The following is an 18,418-nucleotide window of genomic DNA, read 5'->3' on the forward strand; positions in this document are numbered from 1 at the left end:
GGAAGGGGTGATGAGAAAGGGAAAGGATTAAGCCAGAATGGAGGGACAGGGGAAAGGACGTGGGGGAGGACCCTGATGAATTAACCCTGTGACCACACACTGAGGTGGGATCCTAATGCTCTCCATGGAGAATGACCTGGCCACATCTCTAACCCCTGCTTTTATTTATTCTTTTTAATGTTTATTTTTGAGAAAGAGAGAGAGAGAGAGAGAGAGAGAGAGCACAAGTGGGGGAAAGGCAGGGACAGAGACAGGGAGACACAGAATCTGAAGCAGACTCTGTGCTGTCAGCGCAGAGCCCGACGTGGGGCTTGAACCTGTGCCAAACCATGAGATCATGACCTAAGCAGAAGTTGGACACTTAACCGACTGAGCCACCCGGGTGCCCCTCTAACCCCAGCTTTTAAAACCTACTCCCAGATCCCGCAATGACCCCACTGACTCCTGGGGGAATCAGTGAGACCTTGATAGAAACACCTATAAAAATCATTCACAGCCCCTGTGGTGACACTTTCACAATTATGATTTTATTTGCGAACAACCTAATGCTCTAAGGTGAGGCAGATGTTACTATGCTTGCTTTAGAACATTAAAGGTTAAGAGAGTGGCCTCAGGTACTTTGGCCACAGGTACGGAAGCCATGATGACATTAGTTCTAGGCCAGGGATCATGCTTTATTAGAAATGGGCATCTGAGTGGCTCCATTGGTTAAGCATCTGACTCAGGTCATAATCTCACGGTTTGTGAGTTCAAGCCCCGTGTCAGGCTCTGCACTGACAACACAAAGCCTGCTTGGGATTCTCTCTCTCTCTCTCTCTCTCTCTCTCTCTCTCCCTCTCTCTCTGCCCCTCCCCCATGCACTCACTCCCTTTCTCTCAAAATAAATAAACTTTTAAAAAAATTAAAAAAAAAAAGAATTGGATTTTATCCAGTGAATTTCTTCTCAGGGATGCCTGAGTTTTCAAGAGCTCCTTGTGCATTGCCCTGGTGGGCTTCTCTCTGCTCTTGACCTCCTAAGGCAGTACCTTCCCTCACCAACTTCCAGGCCCTTCCTAGAGGACATGCCAGGTAGCCTGGGACAGACCCCCTTCGTGGGGTCAGATAATCCAGAATGTCAGGGCCCAAAAGGTAGGTAAAGCTCACTGGTTCAAGTCCCTCATTTTCACAGAGGAGGAAATTAGGGCTCTGAAAGTGCAAGTGACTCGTTCAAGGCTCTTTACCAGGCTTCCTCATTCCCAGGGCTGTGATCTCACTGGTTCTGTGCTCCCACTTCTCACCAAGTCCCTCCCCAGGGCCAACTGAGGCTCAGACAGAAAGGTTCTGAGGGTAGGTGGGGGAGAGTTTGGATCGGGGGCCCTGGAGTCAGTAGACGCACAGGGGAGCGTCCCAAAGCCCAGTGCCGATCCCGGCTGAGAAGTCTTTGGGGTAGCAAATGGGCCAGCGAGAAGAGAGGGTCCCGCGCCCAGCTGTGTTACTGCTCTGCAAATATTTACACGACCTCTGAGGAAACCTGCCTTTCTCACCGCCCCGCAGCTGGGAGAGGCAGCAGAGAGGAGGCAGCCCCATCAAATCTTAAACAGCGAGCTACTGTTTTAGCAGTCCTTAGCTTCATATCCTCCTGCCACCATCCCCAACCGCAGGCTCTCTGTGTGGCTCTGAGAACATGGGACAGATGGGATCATGGGAATCATCCCAATAAAGACTCGACAGACCCTCAGCTGGCCTCTGTGGGCAGATGTGTGCGTATGCGTGCGTGTGTCTGTAAGGCCTCCAGCTCAGACCCCTGAGGCCGGAAGCAATGACTTCAGATCAACCCCAGCACCCACTGCCCCAGGTTCTCCTTCACTGAGCTGGGGCTCTAATATCCGGAGAGGAATAGAAATCTCATACGCGTTGAGGAGGCATTGTCAATGTATCGTCCCTTTTATCCTCGAAACCCCTCTCACCATGTCTACGTCCGCCTCCCCCTCCCTGGTCCAAGCCATCACCTTCTCTTGCCTAGATTATTGTAGCACCTTCCTGTCCAGGTTCTCCCTGATTTCCCCGTGGCTCTTTTCCTCACAGTAGCCAGGCAGGCCCTTTACCAAACATGTCAGACCTCATCACTCCTCTCCCTGAGACCTTCCTGTGGGTTTCCCCTCTCACTTAGAAGAAAAGTCAAAGTCCTCACCTTGGTACAGAAGACCCTTTATTACCTGGCCCCTGCCTACCTGCTGATCTCACTTCTGACTACTCTCTTCCTTGTTTACTCTGTGTCAGCCACACTGACCTCGTGGCAGTTTCTTGACCACGTGCCCCTTCTTGCCTCAGGGCCTTTGCACATGCTCTTCTGTGCATAGTGAAGCCTTCCCTGACCACGGGATCTCAAATAGCCCCCACCCTGTCAGTCTCTGCCCCGTACCCTGCTGTACCCTGCTTTATTTCCTGATGCCACAGAGTGCCACCTAATCTAGTAGGTATTTATTTATTTGCCAGCTCTTTTTCATATATGAGTTTAAGAACAATGTCTATTTTTGTCCTCTTGCTTTAGCTCCACATGTCTTGTATATAGTAGGTACTCTACAAATATTTATTAAATATATTAATAAATATTATGAAGTGGGCATTATCATCCTTCCTTTCAGACAATGAGATGAAGCACAAAGAGGCTAAGTAACTTATCCAAGGTCATGCAAATGGTGAGTGGCAAACACGAGAATTAAATCCAGGTCACTTGGACTCCGGAATGTTTTTTTTTTTTTTTTTCATTTTCTTTTTAAGGTTTATTTATTATTGAGAGACAGAGAGAGAGACAGAGCATGAGCATGGGAGGGGCACAGAGAGGAGGAGACCCGGAATCTGAAGCAGGCTCCAGGCTCTGAGCTGTCGGCACAGAGCCTGACGCGGGGCTCGAACTCACAAACCACGAGATCATGACCTGAGCCGATGTCAGACGCTTAACCTACTGAGCCACCCAGGCGCCCCTGGACTCCGGAATGTTTAAGCGACTTTGCCAACCTGTCTCCCGAGAACAGAAAACTAACCACAGGGACTGGTAGAGACATAAGAGACCATATAGCTGCTGCCTCCCAGACTTCAGGGGCACCTGCTCAGAGCTGGGAAAAGCAGGATCTCTTAGCTGGAGCCTCACACAAGGAGCTTTTTGCCCTGGCTAAATCCGGTAAACAGGGATCCTCTGAGGAAAGTTCACTCCAGAAGGGCACAGGGGAGCTGGCTTTTCTTCCTGCCCGCCCCTCTACAGATTTGTGGCTCAGAAAGGGATGGTGACAGGCAGATGATAAGTTCTGCCCCTCCTCTTCTATTAACACTCGGCAGAATGTCAGCAGTCCTGGGAACCCCTGCTGGTAGAAGTCCTACCACCCAAACCTGGCCATGAGCCTGTCCACATGGCCGGGTCCGTGAAGATGGTGTCATTTCTGAACTGCGCCTTATCATCAAATCCACAGGGGCTGAGACAGAAGCCAGACACTGAAGTAAAGGATGGGAGAGAGACTAAGAAAGGTGACCAAGGAGAAGAGGGCTGGGAAAGGAGCTGGAAGAGAGTGGGAAGGCAGGAAAAGAGGGTGGGAAGGAGCTTGAAGATGCAACTCTTTCTTTCAGGCTGCAGATGTCCCATAAGAAAGAAGGGCAGGGCACCGAACAGAACTCTTTTAACACAAGCTGGCCAAAGAGGGCAGGAAGGGTAGGCTGGTGAGAAGGGCTTGCCCTGCTCTGGGTCAGGCCTCAAGGCTGAACACAGCATCACTCACTCCTCTCTGGAAGAGTCCTTCCACCTCCCAGACATGCTCTCTGCCCGGCTGGTTGCTACCCACTGCCCATCGGCAAGCTTGCACACCCCCCCCCCCGCCACTGGAATTAGTGCACACACAGCCTCTTTGTACCCAGCCGCCTCTCACACACGTGTTTGGATGGGTCTCACACAGTGTCTGTCTGTCTCTCATTCCCCTCCTTGGCGTGCACATCACGAACACGCTGGCTCTGTTTATCTATGGCACATGCCCCAACATCAGCCTCTCCCACCTTGTCTCCCCACGACCCTGTCTTGCATATTCAGTGAATGTTGATCTGTTATGCAGCGACGTGCTTTGGGTCTCTCTGGGACTGTCTCTTTCCTTCTGCCTGCTTTTCAAAATCTAGACTTTTGTACATCTGCCTGAGCTTGTCCCAACATATAGGCAAGAACAATCCAGTCCTGCAGACTCTTTAGGGCACCCCTATGCACAGCTCAGTGGGTAAGTCTGCCTGCCTAGCCTGCTGGCCTTTCTTAGCTGCAATGAATGGTCTTTTGCTGCCTGGTCAGAGACATCTGATAGCCCAGAGGCCAGAGCTGGCCCCTCATGGACATCCTGGGACAGCTTAGCCTTTGAGCCAGAGTCAACAAGAACTTGTATTCACAGAGGCTTGGGTTGCTCCTTGTGCCTGTGGTTCTGAGCTCTTGGCTGTGGCTACTTTGTGGCTCTCCAAAGCAAGACCCTATCCTGGAAGATGGAGAGGTCACCTAGGGGCATTCCAAGTGGAGACCTCTAACGATGATTCACTGGCCAGTCAATAGCGTGACCTGAGAACATATTCTGCTGGGTGTTGAGAAAAAAATAGAAGACAAGGTCTGTGTCCCTGGGAAGCTCCTACTCCAGTGGGAGGCACATGATGCCTGCCCCCTCCCGGGCTTAAGGGGCACATGGGCTGAACACGGAGGGAAAGGGCTTCATGGTATACCCAGTGAGGCAGTAGGTATACCAAAAAAAGGAGAGGACAAGGCAGTCAGAGGGCCTGGGTTTTCCCCTGGTTGCTGCCACTTTTAAGTTATGTGATCCTGGCAACCCTGTTAAGCAGTTTCCTCACTTGCAAACCGGGGGAAAGAATATCTAATTCAGTGTTAAGATTAAATAAAATAGTAAGACACAGTGTTTTGTAAACCATATATGCCATGCAATTGTTAGAGAATCATAAAAGCACAAGTTACTACAGTATAAACTATACACACAAGTTCCAAGATGATTTTCAGAGTCAGGTAGTATTGCAATGGGATGAATTAGAGAAGGCTTCCCGAAAGGAGAGGATTTGGCAGACAAGTGGGCAACTGGGTGTCACCATCTAGGTGGAAACGTTCCATTCTACAGATGTCCTTTAGGACTTTTATCACTTTAATTTTCCAGGAGCCAACCAAGAGAAGGGAGGGAGGTCACATTTACTGAGCCCCTACTGCATACCCAGTCCATTAATGCAACATATTCTATAACATCCTTATAGGAATCCTATTCCCATAGAACTATTCCTACTAGAATGGATTCACAGCTTTCCCAAAGCCTCAGAGCTGGGATCTGAACCGAGGCCTGTCATACTTCCAAACTTATGCTCCTTCTGTAATATCAGATTGCATGGAATTTCCAGACACTACTTGAGCCCAGCTGGTTTATCACAGAATATAAGGTTTGTGGGAAAAAGGAGGAGGGAGCTGACAATTAAAGAGGAGAGACAAGTGGACAGGCAGGCAGGTGGGCAGGGCTGGTGGGGAAAAGCCAAACCCATCTCAACGGCTTCCTCAATCCCTGATCCATCCTGATTGTCGACCAAATTGTATGTCTTCAAAACTCAGTGAAAACCCCAGCAGCTCAATTGTAGGTTACTAGGACACATCAGAGGAGGGGCCACGCCTCAGCCTGCATCGGTTGCCATGGCAACTAGCATACATCCAGCTGCCCCTCTGGAATACCTGGCTTACTCCCGCCTTCTATCAGCCCTGTTGGGTTTGAACAGACACTGTGATCTAGATTAACCCCACACAGCCTGTAGAGTGCTACCACTACTCTTTTAAGAATTAAGGGGAAGGAAAAATAAAATAAGATAAAAACAGAGAGGGAGGCAAAGCATAAGAGACTCTTAACTATAGAGAACAAGCTGAGGGTTGCTGGAGAGGAGGTGGGTAGGGGGCACATGCTCAGAGCCTGGAGCCGATTTCAGATTCCATGTCTCCCTCTCTCTCTCTCTCTCTCTCTTCCACACTTATGCTTTCTCTCTCTTTCTCTCTCTCTCTCTCTCAAAAATAAACATTAAAAAAATTAAAAAAAAAAAAAGAAATATCGGGGTGCCTGGGTGGCTCAGTCGGTTAAGCGTCCAACTTCAGCTCAGGTCATGATCTCACGGTTTGTGAGTTCGAGCCCCGCGTCGGGCCTGGTGCTGACAGCTCGGAGCCCGGAGCCTGCTTCTGATTCTGTGTCTCCCTCTCTCTCTGCCCCTCCCCCACTCACACTCTGTCTCTGTCTCTCAACAACGAATAAACGTTAAAAAAAAAAAGAACTCATTTTCAAGCGTGAATGTTAAAATACACTATTCCAATATTATCATTTTGAATGTGCATGTGACAGGTTAGGCCCATCAATTTGTGAATGTCTGCCATCAGACGGCTAACAAACAATAGCCAGCATTTGTTGAACACTTATTATACATAAACATGTTAACAAATTTAATCCTCACATCAGTCTTACAGAGTAGGCACCGTTACCGTCCGTGTCTTTCAGCTAAGGAAACTGAGGCAGAGGGAGAATAAGCATTCACTCAAACTCACAAAGCTAATAAGAAGAGCCAGGACTCAGACCCAGGAGCTACAAGCCATCACGCTAAATCACTACTGCCCTCCCACTCTGTGGGACGCTTATGTTGATAAGATCTGGTACCAAAGATCTGTTGATCTAACTGCACACTACAGGACTAAAAGAATAGCTGGATGGTGTTGAAAAGCCAAACAAGATCATCCCATGCAAAGGAAGTCAAAGCCCAAGTTCAGTGAACCCATCTGCCAACCTGGAGAAATCTCATTTTGATACTCTTAACCGCTCCTAATTCAGCCAGAGGCCACCAGCTAAATGAACAGGACAGTAAGTTGAGATCAGAATAATGTATTTCGAACCAAAGCTCTTTATAGGTTTCAAAGCACCCCTACATGTGCTCCTTCACTTGATCCTCACAATGCAAAAATGATGACCCTTTTACAAATGAACAAACTAAGACTCAGAGAGGTTACGGGACTTGCTCAGTGACACGCAGCAAGCTAGAGGAGTGCTTTGGATACAACTCCAGAGCTCCAGATGCCCCTCCCCCTGCACCACAGAGAAGTATCAACAAAGCCGCCTGTATGAATCTGTGGGTCAATACTGTAATTGTTATCCCCCAAATGGCAACAACCACTGTCTACTTCAACTACACATCACTTCTTTGGCCACTGACCCAGGAGGCATCTTGTCTCCCTTTTAGATTTGAAGCCCTTCAAGGACAGACATGGAGTTTCCGTCTTCAGCTTGAATGTTGGATCTTCTCCAGAATGATCCCTTACCACCCTCTACCCCAATCCTTGTGTTTCGTGGGCAAACGCCAGGCCTGGGCCAGCTGCCCACTAGGTGGGCTACCTAAAGAACTGACTACCAGGAAACAGAAGATAAAGCGGAAAGGTAAATATCCATGCTTCCTTGCCGACTCTCCCCGCTGCCCATTCAAGTTAAGAAAGGTTCTCTTCTCTTTGTACAAATCCTACAAACCTGATGCCCATTCCAAGAGAATTCTTCGCATTGAAGGTTGGGTGGGGCATCTTGGGTTTGCCAGTCAGACAGCCAAACTGGAGAGCAGCAAATGAGGCTCCCTCTCAGGAGGGTGGCTGCAGACAGATGCTGAGGCCCGCTTAGCAAGGCTGGGAGGTGTCTCTTTAAGGCTTGGGCTCACTGCCTCTGGGAGCAAAGAGCCAGCCTGGGAGAAGGCAGGGGCCTACAGTTTATTTTAGTTGACATTTTTCAACGTCAGGACACTTCAGAGCCAAGAAGGAAACGAATCCCATCTGTTCCTGAGCCCCCAAGCACAGTTCAAGAGGACAGGCTGGAGAAGGGAGGGGAAGCGAGGAGGGAACAAGAAGACTGGAACATCCAGCCACACACATGGAGCAGGAAACCACCTGAGGAGAGACACAGGGCATGGCAGACAGTCTCGAGAAATCCCGCTGCCCCTCTGAGACACAGCCACAGAGCTCTTTCAAGATGGGGCCTGCTGGTTCCGTCGAAGGCTCTGCGGCCTCTGGCACAGGTCGCTGGACAGCAGCCCTGCCAGGGCTGCCGAAGACACAACCCTGTACGGTGTGAAGGGCACCCACTGGAGGTGTGCGATGCAGCACCTAGAGGAGTGCTGCTGCCAGCCAAGCCCGGGGCTCCCGCTCCTTAACTGCTGCACAGCTCAGATGCAGCCCACCCAAGCCGCCACTTACGTGGGTGGAAACGGAGGCATCGAGAAGTAAATCCGAGTTAAAACAGGGAAGGCATGGAGGGCCGTCTGACCTCCTTCCCTGCTAGGCACACTTGGTCCCTGTACCCAGTGCCTGTATTTACCTCTGCATGGGAGCCCATCCTCTCCTCCCCTTCTGCTCTAACCCCAGGTGCCAGGGACGGGAAGGACAGACAGATGGCTGTGGAACTTATCTTCTTACTTAGATTAAATTCCAGACCTTCCTATTTTTAGAAAAACAAATTGCTGCTCTCTTTGCAAGAGGTAAAAATGTCTCGAACTGTCATTTAGGACAGTCAGCAGCCAACTTGAAGTTGTTTATGGTGTCATGCTTTGGATACTACCCTGGGCAGGACTAGTGTCAGGCGGTGATTAGTCCAGGTGCCAAATTTCAAGAGGATCATTGACAGCTTGAGAGCTTCCAGGAGAGAGTGACCAGGATAATCGGGAAAAGTGGGTCATTTAAGAAAGTAATGAAATAAACTGGGGACTTCTTTGGCCGGGGGGGGGGGGGGGGGGGGGCAGTTAGAGAAGAGACTATCTGAGCAATCATTAAGAACATGCTGAAATATCTGAATGAAGATTTATACTTATTCTATTTTTCTTGGATGGCAGCATTTGAATCAATAGGCAGAAGTGAACCAGATTTCGGATGAATATTTAGAAACTGTCTTATAATTTTGTTCTATTTGAAATAGAATAAGCTCACTATGTCTAGGCAAGACAAGACTAAAAGACTGGCTTTCAGGAATGCTATAAAGAAGATTCTTGTACTTTATGGGAAGATGGACTAGGCCAGAGTCACTGAGAAGCTTTAGAAAAATACGGCTTCCTGAGTAGCAGAGAATCTGCCTTGGTAGGTCTGGAATGAGATTTGGAATCCATATTTTTAAAAAGTCCCATCAGCTATAAAACTCTTAGAAGGAAACACAGAGAAAAGGTTCATGACATTGGATTTGGCATTGATTTCTTGGATACAACACCCAAAGCACAGGCAACAAAAGAAACAATAGATAAATTGGACTTCATCAAAATGAAGAACGTTTGTGCGCAAGGGACACGATCAACAGAATGAAAAGGTAACCCACAGAACGGGGAAATATATTCTCAAATCATGTGTCTCATAAGGGATTCATATCCAGAATATATAGAGAACTCCTACAACTCAACAACAACCCAATTAAAAAATGGGCAAAGGACTTGAATAGACATTTCTCCAAAGAAGATATACAAATGGCCAATAAACACATGAAAAGATGTCCAACACTGCCACTCATCAGGGAAACACAAATCAAAACTACGAGATACCACTTCACACTCATCAGGATGGCTATTATTAAAAAACCAACCAACCAACCAACCAACCAACCAACCAACCAACCAATCAAACAAACAAAAGGTGTTGGTAAGGATGTGAAGAAATTGCAACCCTCATGCATTGCTGGTGGGAACGTAAAATGGTATGGCCACTGTGGAAAAAACAGTATGGAGTTTCCTCACAAAATTAAAAATCGGATTACTATATGATTCAAGACGTCTAGGTATACACTCCAAAGAACTGAAAGCAAGGACTTGAACAGATATTTGTACCCCAATGTTCATAGCAGGATTACAGCTGAATGAATAAACAAAATGTGGTAACATCCATACGGTAAGCTATCATTCAGCCTTAGAAAGGAAATTGATACATATTACACCTGAATGAACCTTGAGGCAATCATGCTCGGTAAAACAGATCAGTCACAGAAAGACTAATACTGTACGACTCCATCTACATGAGGTACCTAGAGCAGTCAAGTTCAGACAGACAGAAAGTAAGTGGTGGTGGCCAGGAACTGGGTGGGGGGGAGGGGGGGAGGGGAAGATGAAGAGTCAGTGTTTAATGGAGACAGAGTTTCAGTTTGGGAAGGTGAAGGAGACGGATGGTGGGGACGGTTATACAACACTATGAATGTACTCCATGCCACTGAACTGTACTTTTGAAAGTGGCTGACATATTAACCATATATAAAAAACATGTATTTTACCACAATTAAAAAAAAACATAATTAAAAAAAATAGGATTCTTTCGGCAGCAGATTCACCTTCCTCATTCTAGTTCGATGAGCTGCAGTTTGAAGAATCTGCCTACTCTGACCCCACCCCCCAGACTGGCAACCCAGGAAAAAGGCCTGGTGTCTGGAGGGAGCAGGGAGGGCTGACGTGGGACTGAGCACTGGCTTGGGGAGAGCGCCCAAGGGGCTGCTGCTCCCCCGGCAGATAAGCGAGAGCACTTAGAATCACTGTCTTCTTGCCTGGCTCGTTCAGATGGCTCGTGGCTGATTATGTCGCTCAGTGGGGAGGGCAGAGGCTTCACCTCTGTCTCTGGCCCAGTGCTGGGAGCTCCTGGGAGGCAGCAAAGTGAATGGCAGTGGGAGGGGCTGAGGAGGGGTCAGTGTGCGGGTGGGAACAGCCCTACCCGTTTCAAGAACACGGAAAACAATTTTCTTAGAAACAGGACACTTTCTAAATTATAAAACCTGGATGGAACCCACAGTGGGGACAGGAGGGCCAACAAGAGGTTCAGCAAGGAGCACTCTCTTCAAGATTTGCTGGAATCCAGGATGCCCAGTCTCCAGTGAAATAGCACAACACTTAACCATGAAAACACATAATTGAGGAGGGATTGTTTACATTAAAATTACTGGGATTACAGGTGGGTTTCCCTCATCTCGGACTTCCTTAGCACGTTTAAGGGTGGGTGTGTTTGCAGTCTGGGCAAGGAAGTCAACAAACGGAGAAACCTTAAAACTGTAAGTGTTAAAAGAGTTCCTGCTCATTGCGGATTGACCATAAAAAACACACATGAAATTATCTTGGAAACCAGCATTGCAGTTTATAGTGAGGTCCACTTTATGGATATTGCCATGCCAACACTTTCTTCCCCCTATGAACTTGAGGCTTCCCTGGGCCCGTGGTCAGTTGGTGGATGTGCAGGAAGGGCAAGTTCTCATTCATGCTCTAGCCTCAGTGAAGTCTATTTTTTCAATGACTTAGGGGCATGCACACTGTCCAGAGGAAAGGGATAAAGAAAGGGTGCTAGAGGGTGGATTAAGGACATTTTTCCTGGCCCTCCTCTGCCCAGTATTCCATACCTTTACCTCCACGTCCCCTCAAATCTATGTTCCCAGGATTGGCCAGCAGCCACTACATCTGTCTTTGCTGCTGATTCTGAGTGGCACTGTGGTGAGACTGCACACTCCCTGTGGGCAAGTCTGGGACTCTAGAGTGCAAAAGCCCCTCTCCTCCTTCACAATGGCATTTTAACAATTAACAGTAATAATAGCAAAAAAAAAAAAAAAAAAGCTAACATTTAGTGAGCATTTAGAATGAGCCAGGAATTATTCCAAACATTTTACATATATTTATCTACTTAACCCTTATAACCATCCTGAGATAAGTCCTATTATCTGCATTTAGCAGGTAGACAAACTAAAGCCTGGAGAGGTTAACTTGCCCAAGCTCACACAGCTAGGAAATCCTGCGGCCTGCCTCAGGCTGGGATTTCACCAAAGTCAGGAGTCTCGTGCCTTCCGATGTTTGGGGAATTTTCTGCCATGGCCATTGTGTGCACCTTGGGGGACGGCTCCACCTCCCTCTGTCTGGGAGCTCCCTGACGGCTGGGGCTCTAGTCCTTCCACCAAAAGAGGAACTTTCAGAGCTCTTTGCCCTGCAGGGGTTGTGCCTCCCTTTGCCCTATCCAACTGGGAGCTCTCAGAGGGCAGGAATTGGACATGTCCTCAGAGAAGCAGCTTCCTGGCACAGGGGCTGTGCAGAGCACAGACACCTTCGCTCTCCTTCCTGCCCAGCAAAGCCCTCTGAGCACAGGAGGAGCTGGATGGCTTTTCTCCGATCCCAGCTCCAAGCTGGTGGATCTGAGCGTGAGGTCGGCCGGCCCCTGGGATTTAAGAGGCAGTAAACAGTCTCATTCGTGAGTCAGTTGTTTTGCTCCAGAGCAGCTTCATCAGCTGGACAGGCCCTGCCTAGTCCCTCCAAGTTTGTCCCCAGGGGTGCGGAACAGTGGATGGCCTGGCGCTCAGCTCTCAGTCCTTTCCTAGGAGGAGCTACTTTTCATTCTGTTCCAGTTTGGGATTTTTATTGGGAAGAGGTAGTCCCTGAGAGGGATAGGGGGAAGGGGTGTTGTCGCTACTTGTGTGGTCCCTTGGAAAGTCCCAGCAAACCAAGAAGGAAGAGCGGAAGTAGCAGGGAGCTGAAAGATGCTCTGGAGAAGGTTCCAGAACCACTACAGCTCTTTAGTCTCAGGGCTTGGAACAGTTGGGCCAGGACCGTTTACACCCTCTCTCCTCCCACTTCTTTCTTCCCATCTTCTCCCCCTCACTTCCCAGACTGTCACCTACATCCGCATCGCTCCACAAACCCAACCCTGCCAGTTGGGGCAGAAAAGAGAAGATGAGGGTCCCTGTGGGGCAAAGCACAGGAAGTAAGTAAACTAACAGACCGGGATAGGAACTAGGAAGTTGCATGATTGGCAGGTCTGCGGAGAAGAAACCAGAGGAGTGGAACCTGAGGGCCACGGAGGAAGGCGCGGGCCAGAGGGGCCGGGAACCCCGGCGAAGGAAGGAGAGCCACCACTACCACTTTTCTGTCTCAGCAGTGCTTTCCCCTGAGCGCTTTCGTGTTCTCTTCCTGTTAGACTCCGAGGCAGACAGATGTAGTACTATCATCCTCTTTTTCCAAGTGGGATAGCAGATGAGGTTGTCCGAAGTCCACACGGAGTTGGCGGAATTGGCACTGACGCCCTTTCCCAGGGCCCTTCCTACCTGCCTTTTCCGGGTTCGAGGGAGGAGGGCGGGACATACCATAGAACGACAGCCCCACGGGCCAATGAGAGGGAGGCCTCTCCATTAACCAATCAGCTCTTCAGGTGGCGGCCCCACCCACCGCACCGAAGCTTGGTATAAACCACATCAAATTTCAGGGGCGGCCACAACCAGTGTACGAAGGCCCTGCCCGGCTGTCTCCCGTCACAGCGCGGCTACCCAAACTCCTGTCATGAGTCCCGCTCGCCTCAAGGAATCCCGTTCCACCGGTCGTCCCCCTGCCCTCTCTAGTCCCCTTGCCCAGCTGCGCAAGAGACCTTACCCGGTAGTGATGTCGTCGTCTTCCGTCATGGTCTTGCCCATGAGGTCGCTGTCGCTCATGTAGCCGGACTTGAGGTCCACCTCGTCCGAGTCCAGGGACTCGACCAGCTCCAGGCGGGAGATGTGGCTGAGCTTGCTCGGGCTGCGCATGGGCATGGTGTGCGAGTAGTGGGCCCGCTCCCCGTGCATGTACCAGGCGGGCGGCCCCTCGGAGCGGCAGCCCCCGCCCACCGAGGGCGCGTCCCCAGCCTGCAGCCGCGGGCTGGACTGGCCATAGCGCCAGGACAGAGGGGACGAGCGGCTGGAGAGGCTGGACACACTGCGAGGGTTGGCGTCGTCACTGTCGTAGCAGGTCATCTCCAGGGAGCTGGGCAGAGGGCAGAGGGCAGAAGGGCAGAGGGCAGAAGGGCACTGGTTTTCATTCCGGCAGGGCCGCTCTGTGCCCTGCCCGCGCAGACCGCACCGCAGCGACCCTTCTCCCTTCCCGTGCCCTCCCGCCTCCTCTGCACCTGTCCAGGTGGGCTCCACCTTCTCCAGGAGGCCTTTCATTGGGTACGGCGCCCCTGTTGTATGTTACCTGAGGTTGTCAGAGGAAAGGGATTTGAAGTGTGAGGGAACCAATTATGTACACTGCTAAGGGCACAGATTTTGTAATATGAGCTGGATTTTAATCCTTTTCTACCATTTATTTGTAAGTGAGCTGGAGGTGAAGTAATCAACCTTGCTAAGCCACCATTTCCTCATCTGTAAAATGGAGATACTACAGCTACTCCATACAGTTGTAAGGATCACATATGTAAATGCCTAACACAGTGCCTGGTATATAGAAGTTGCTCAATAAATGGGAAGGGTCCACTGAGATCTCTTGGGGGAAGTGGGATAATCTGGTCACCTTGAGCTTAAAAGGCCTTGATCATTCATTTGTTCAGGGCATGTCTATCACCTCCTCTCTATTAACAAGCTGGGAGCAAGTTGATTTCCAAACCGGAGATGGCCAAGTCTGGAGTAGGGTACAGAGGGTGTGGAAAAGCTTTGGCAACCTGAGATATGTGTCTGGTTCCCAGTAAGACTAGGCCCAGCCAAAGGTCTGGGCCATGAGGAGACAGAAGTAGAACCTCACCAGAGAACAGAAGCAGCCTTAACTGGAAAGAGGAGAGAACATATGGAAATGGACAAGAGCGTCCTACGCCGCGAGCCCTGCTAGGCCAGGCCAGGGAAGCATGCGCAGGTTTTGCGGGATAACCTGAGGGGGTATGGGAGCTGGATAAGGAGCTGCCTTTCTCCCTCAGGGACCATGGTGGCTGCAGAGAGAAAGGCCAGTTGGGATCTGCTTGGAGAGGTGGCCTAGATTTGGGTTCAGACAGAGACTAACTGATAATCCCGCCCAGCCCGGCCCAAATCAACCATAGGTAAGGTCTCAGCGGCTTGGCCTAGCTAAAACCATGCAGGGCTGAGTTAACCAAAATAGGATCTTTAGGCCGAGAAAGCCAGGCAGCTAAGGCAGTCTGTGGCTGGACATGGGTTACGCAAAGCACAGGAATCTTCACTCCGTGAGCACATCTATTTCTTAGCCACTTCAGGGGTTAAGGTATGAATGAGGTATGAATGAACTTTTGTAAAGTTCCTGGAAAAAAAGAAGATCCTCCCAAACTGTCTCTACCAACCCTGAGAAAACAAGGGGTTATTTTTTGATCAACAGAATAGGAGGAGCCCAAAAAATTAAAAATAGAACTACCCTACACTCGGCAATTGCACTACTAGGTATTTATCCAAGGGATACAGGTGTGCTGTTTCGAAGGGACACATGCACCCCAATGTTTATAGCAGCACTATCAACAGTAGCCAAAGTATGGAAAGAGCCCAAATGTCCATCGATGGATGAACGGATAAAGAAGATGTGGTATATATATACAATGGAGTATTACTTGGCAATCAGAAAGAATGAAATCTTGCCATTTGCAACTATGGGGATGGAACTAGAGTGTATCATGCTAAGCGAAATTAGTCAAAGAAAAATATCATACGACTTCACTCATATGTGGAATTTAAGATACAAAACTGATGAACATAAGGGAAGGGAAGCAAAAATAATACAAAAACAGAGAGGGGGACAAAACAAGAGACTCTTAAATACGGAGAACAAACTGAGAGTTGCTGGAGGGCTTGTGGGTGGCGGGATGGGCTAAGTGGGCAAGGGGCATTAAGGAGGACACTTGTCGGGATGAGCAGCGGGTGTCATATGTAGGGGATCAATTACTAGATGCTATTCCCGAAATCATTATTGCACTATATGCTAACGAACTTGGATGTAAATTAAAAAAAATTAAAGAAGAACAGGAGGAGCCAAATGACCCTTGAACCTGAGCATGCTGGTGGTCCCCACAGAAGTCCTGTGGACAAGGCTGGGGGAACCCTGGCTGGGCAGGGCGATCGGTGACTGCTGATTCTGGCCCTTTCAGGGGCTTCCTGACCTGGTCCACACCCAACTTCTCCCCTCTGGGCCCTCCTTTGTGTTCTATGTGCGCTTTGTCATACGCTGCGTTATTTCTGTTTCTAATTACTGTGGACCTCAGAGAGAGTGGAAGTTCCCTGAAGGAGACTGTGGGCCTGTGCGACTCTGTCTGCCTTGCTCACCGCTGTGTTGCTGCACTTTGCACAGGGCCTGGCATGTACTGGGTACACGCACAAGGACTAATCGATGAGGAACAAACCCAAGATGTGTTGAGTTGAAGAGCAGGGAGGCTCTTGTCGAAAGACTCAGTACAAGGATTCACGCAGTAAGTGTTTAATAAAAACAAACTGACCGTGACAATGAGATGAGGGGAACGAAAGGGATGATGATGATGACCATGGTGACAGGGTGCTGGAGAGCTCCAGGACGGCCAGTTTTCATAGTCAGTTTACACCATGGTAATACAATTAGTGAGGAGTGTGGGTCATGCTCAGCATATAGACTCCTCAGTTCTATTCCTGGCCTACTCCTGTTTAGCTCTGTGCACTCAAAGTGCCTCTTCATCTATTTCACTGCTCTTTTCTATCCCCCAAACACATCTCCAGACATCTCTAAGTCAGTGGGGGGAGGATTCTAGCTTAAAATTTCAGTTCTTGACTTCCAGCCCTGCATCCAGCCCTTCAGTCTTGCTTCTCTCTCTCTCTCTCTCTCTCTCTCTCTCTCTCTCTCTCTCTCTCTGGGGTTGGGAGAACGGCAGTCATGGAGCAGAGAGAGAGTTTCATTTCCTCTCCAGCCCCAGCCCCCTGACCCAGACGCTCTCCCTGTTGGGGAAACGAGCCAGTAGAAATAGAGGAAGCAGGACAGAAATAAAGATTTCTGAAAAAGGAATTGAATCTAGCGTTAGCCTGTAAGTTCCAGAGTGAAAATGACCTTGCTGAAAGCACTCACTGGATGGTAAGCTCCTCACCAAGTATAAAGCCTGTGTTTGTTCTGGGGTTTGGTGCCCAGCACTGTGCCTGGCATGGATTCTAAGCTTGCTGGACACAGAACCCACCCTAATCAGCCTGTGTGACTCTGGCAAGGGACCCCCCCCCCCTCCCCAGCCTCGCCTGCTGCTTCTCTAACCCAGAGGATATGAAAATATCCTGTCTACTCCCAGGGCTGAGGGAAATGCTGATTGATGGAGAGCACTTTAAAAAGTAAAAGAGCCATAAAAACTCAAGGAATCATTGTTTTGGCTATCAAAGTGTGGAATAGGGATAATATAAACCAAAGGCTAAGACAGGAAGTGGCTCTGGGTCCACAGTAAACAGCAAAACCAGCTTCAGCGCTCTTGGTTTTTTGTTTTTTGTTTTTTTCCATAAAGGGAGATAGTAGCCAGAGGCCTGAGGCTCTCCCCCTCAAGCCAGTCAGCTTTATGCAAAAGGTTTTCAGCCTCACTCTCCTCTACCCCAAACAGAAAGCAAAAAGAGAGGTCAGGCTGTCCTGCTTAACTGGCTGGCTGCTTAGAGTCAGTGGCACCGGGACACTGAAGCTGCTGCTTCTAGCCTTCCCCTGTGGCTGAGTCATTTGGGGTGGGACCCTCTCAGCAATGAAACACTTTCTGCCTTCTTTGGCATGGAGCTGGCATGTGATTTGGTGCTGAGAGCCGTTCTAACAACTTCTCTGGATGGGGGAAGGAGGAACGTTCAAAATTTTATCCACTGGGTCCCTGAACTGGTGAGCCAAGCTGAGCCCGGCCCCTGTGCCACTGGGTCCTGTTCGGGGCTTTGAGGGATAGAGTCAAATATAAGGGGGCCTGAGCCCCAGGGCCTCTGGGAGCCCCACCTTGCACTCTTTTCCTCAGATGTCCTGACCACATCCCTTTCAGTAGTCTGGGTTCTGCTTGCCTAACCCCATAGAGTAGAGGCTTTGATTTAGCATTTAAAATATTTCAGTTACCTGGGAACAAAGAGCTGAATGTCCAATATGAAGGTTAGGATGGACTAGGCAGAAGAAGAGTGGAGGGAGGGAGAGGGGTGTTCTTAAGTAGAAGAACTAGAGCCAATGGGTGAGAGCTGCTGAGGCCTGATTTCAGTTCCACTTCCTAGTCATGGCAATCCCACAGCACACTGAGATGACTGACAGGTAATGAGTTCCCTGTTGTTGGAGGTATGTAAATTTAGTCTGGCTACCACTTGGCCACACACGTAGGCTAAGAAAAGCCCCTATCCTATTGTCTTTCTGTCCCAACTTTGCTCTCATTTTCCAACCCCAGGAGATGGGGAGGAACCAATCTCCAGTCCAACTGGAGAGGTCACCTAATCCCTCTCAGCCTTCCTGCTCCACACCCCCCGTGATTTCCCAATCCTGGCCATCTGCTCCCTTTCTTTCTACCCCCAGAGTGTAGCCTGGCCCTCTATCCCCCTTGGAGCTGACAGCATGAGCTCATCTGGGCAGCCCAAGGAGGCAGTGGGGGAAATTCTGAGTCATGGCACAGGCTGTGGCCAGCATGCCACTCCAGGAAGAGGTTCCACGGGAGGGATAAGTGCCCCGCGCCGCTGGAGGCAGCGAGGTCTCTACA

The 18,418-nt window shown here is 49.5% G+C and overlaps 1 protein-coding gene across 6 annotated transcripts in view; it reads right to left on the bottom strand.

The window, feature by feature from the left end:
• Positions 1-18,418, bottom strand: part of NAV1 (neuron navigator 1) — a 173,195-nt gene that overhangs the window by 73,704 nt on the left and 81,073 nt on the right. For all 6 annotated transcript variants that reach the window (XM_047076696.1, XM_047076695.1, XM_047076694.1 and 3 more), the window contains one exon: positions 13,405-13,770. In XM_047076696.1, the coding sequence (XP_046932652.1) occupies positions 13,405-13,770 (366 nt within the window). The remainder of the gene's footprint in view (positions 1-13,404; positions 13,771-18,418) is intronic.

The sequence above is a fragment of the Lynx rufus genome, unplaced genomic scaffold, assembly GCF_022079265.1.
Source record: "Lynx rufus isolate CCGP_SWC_20201006 ecotype Redwood Valley unplaced genomic scaffold, mLynRuf1.p SCAF_15, whole genome shotgun sequence".
Taxonomy (NCBI): Eukaryota; Metazoa; Chordata; class Mammalia; order Carnivora; family Felidae; genus Lynx; species Lynx rufus.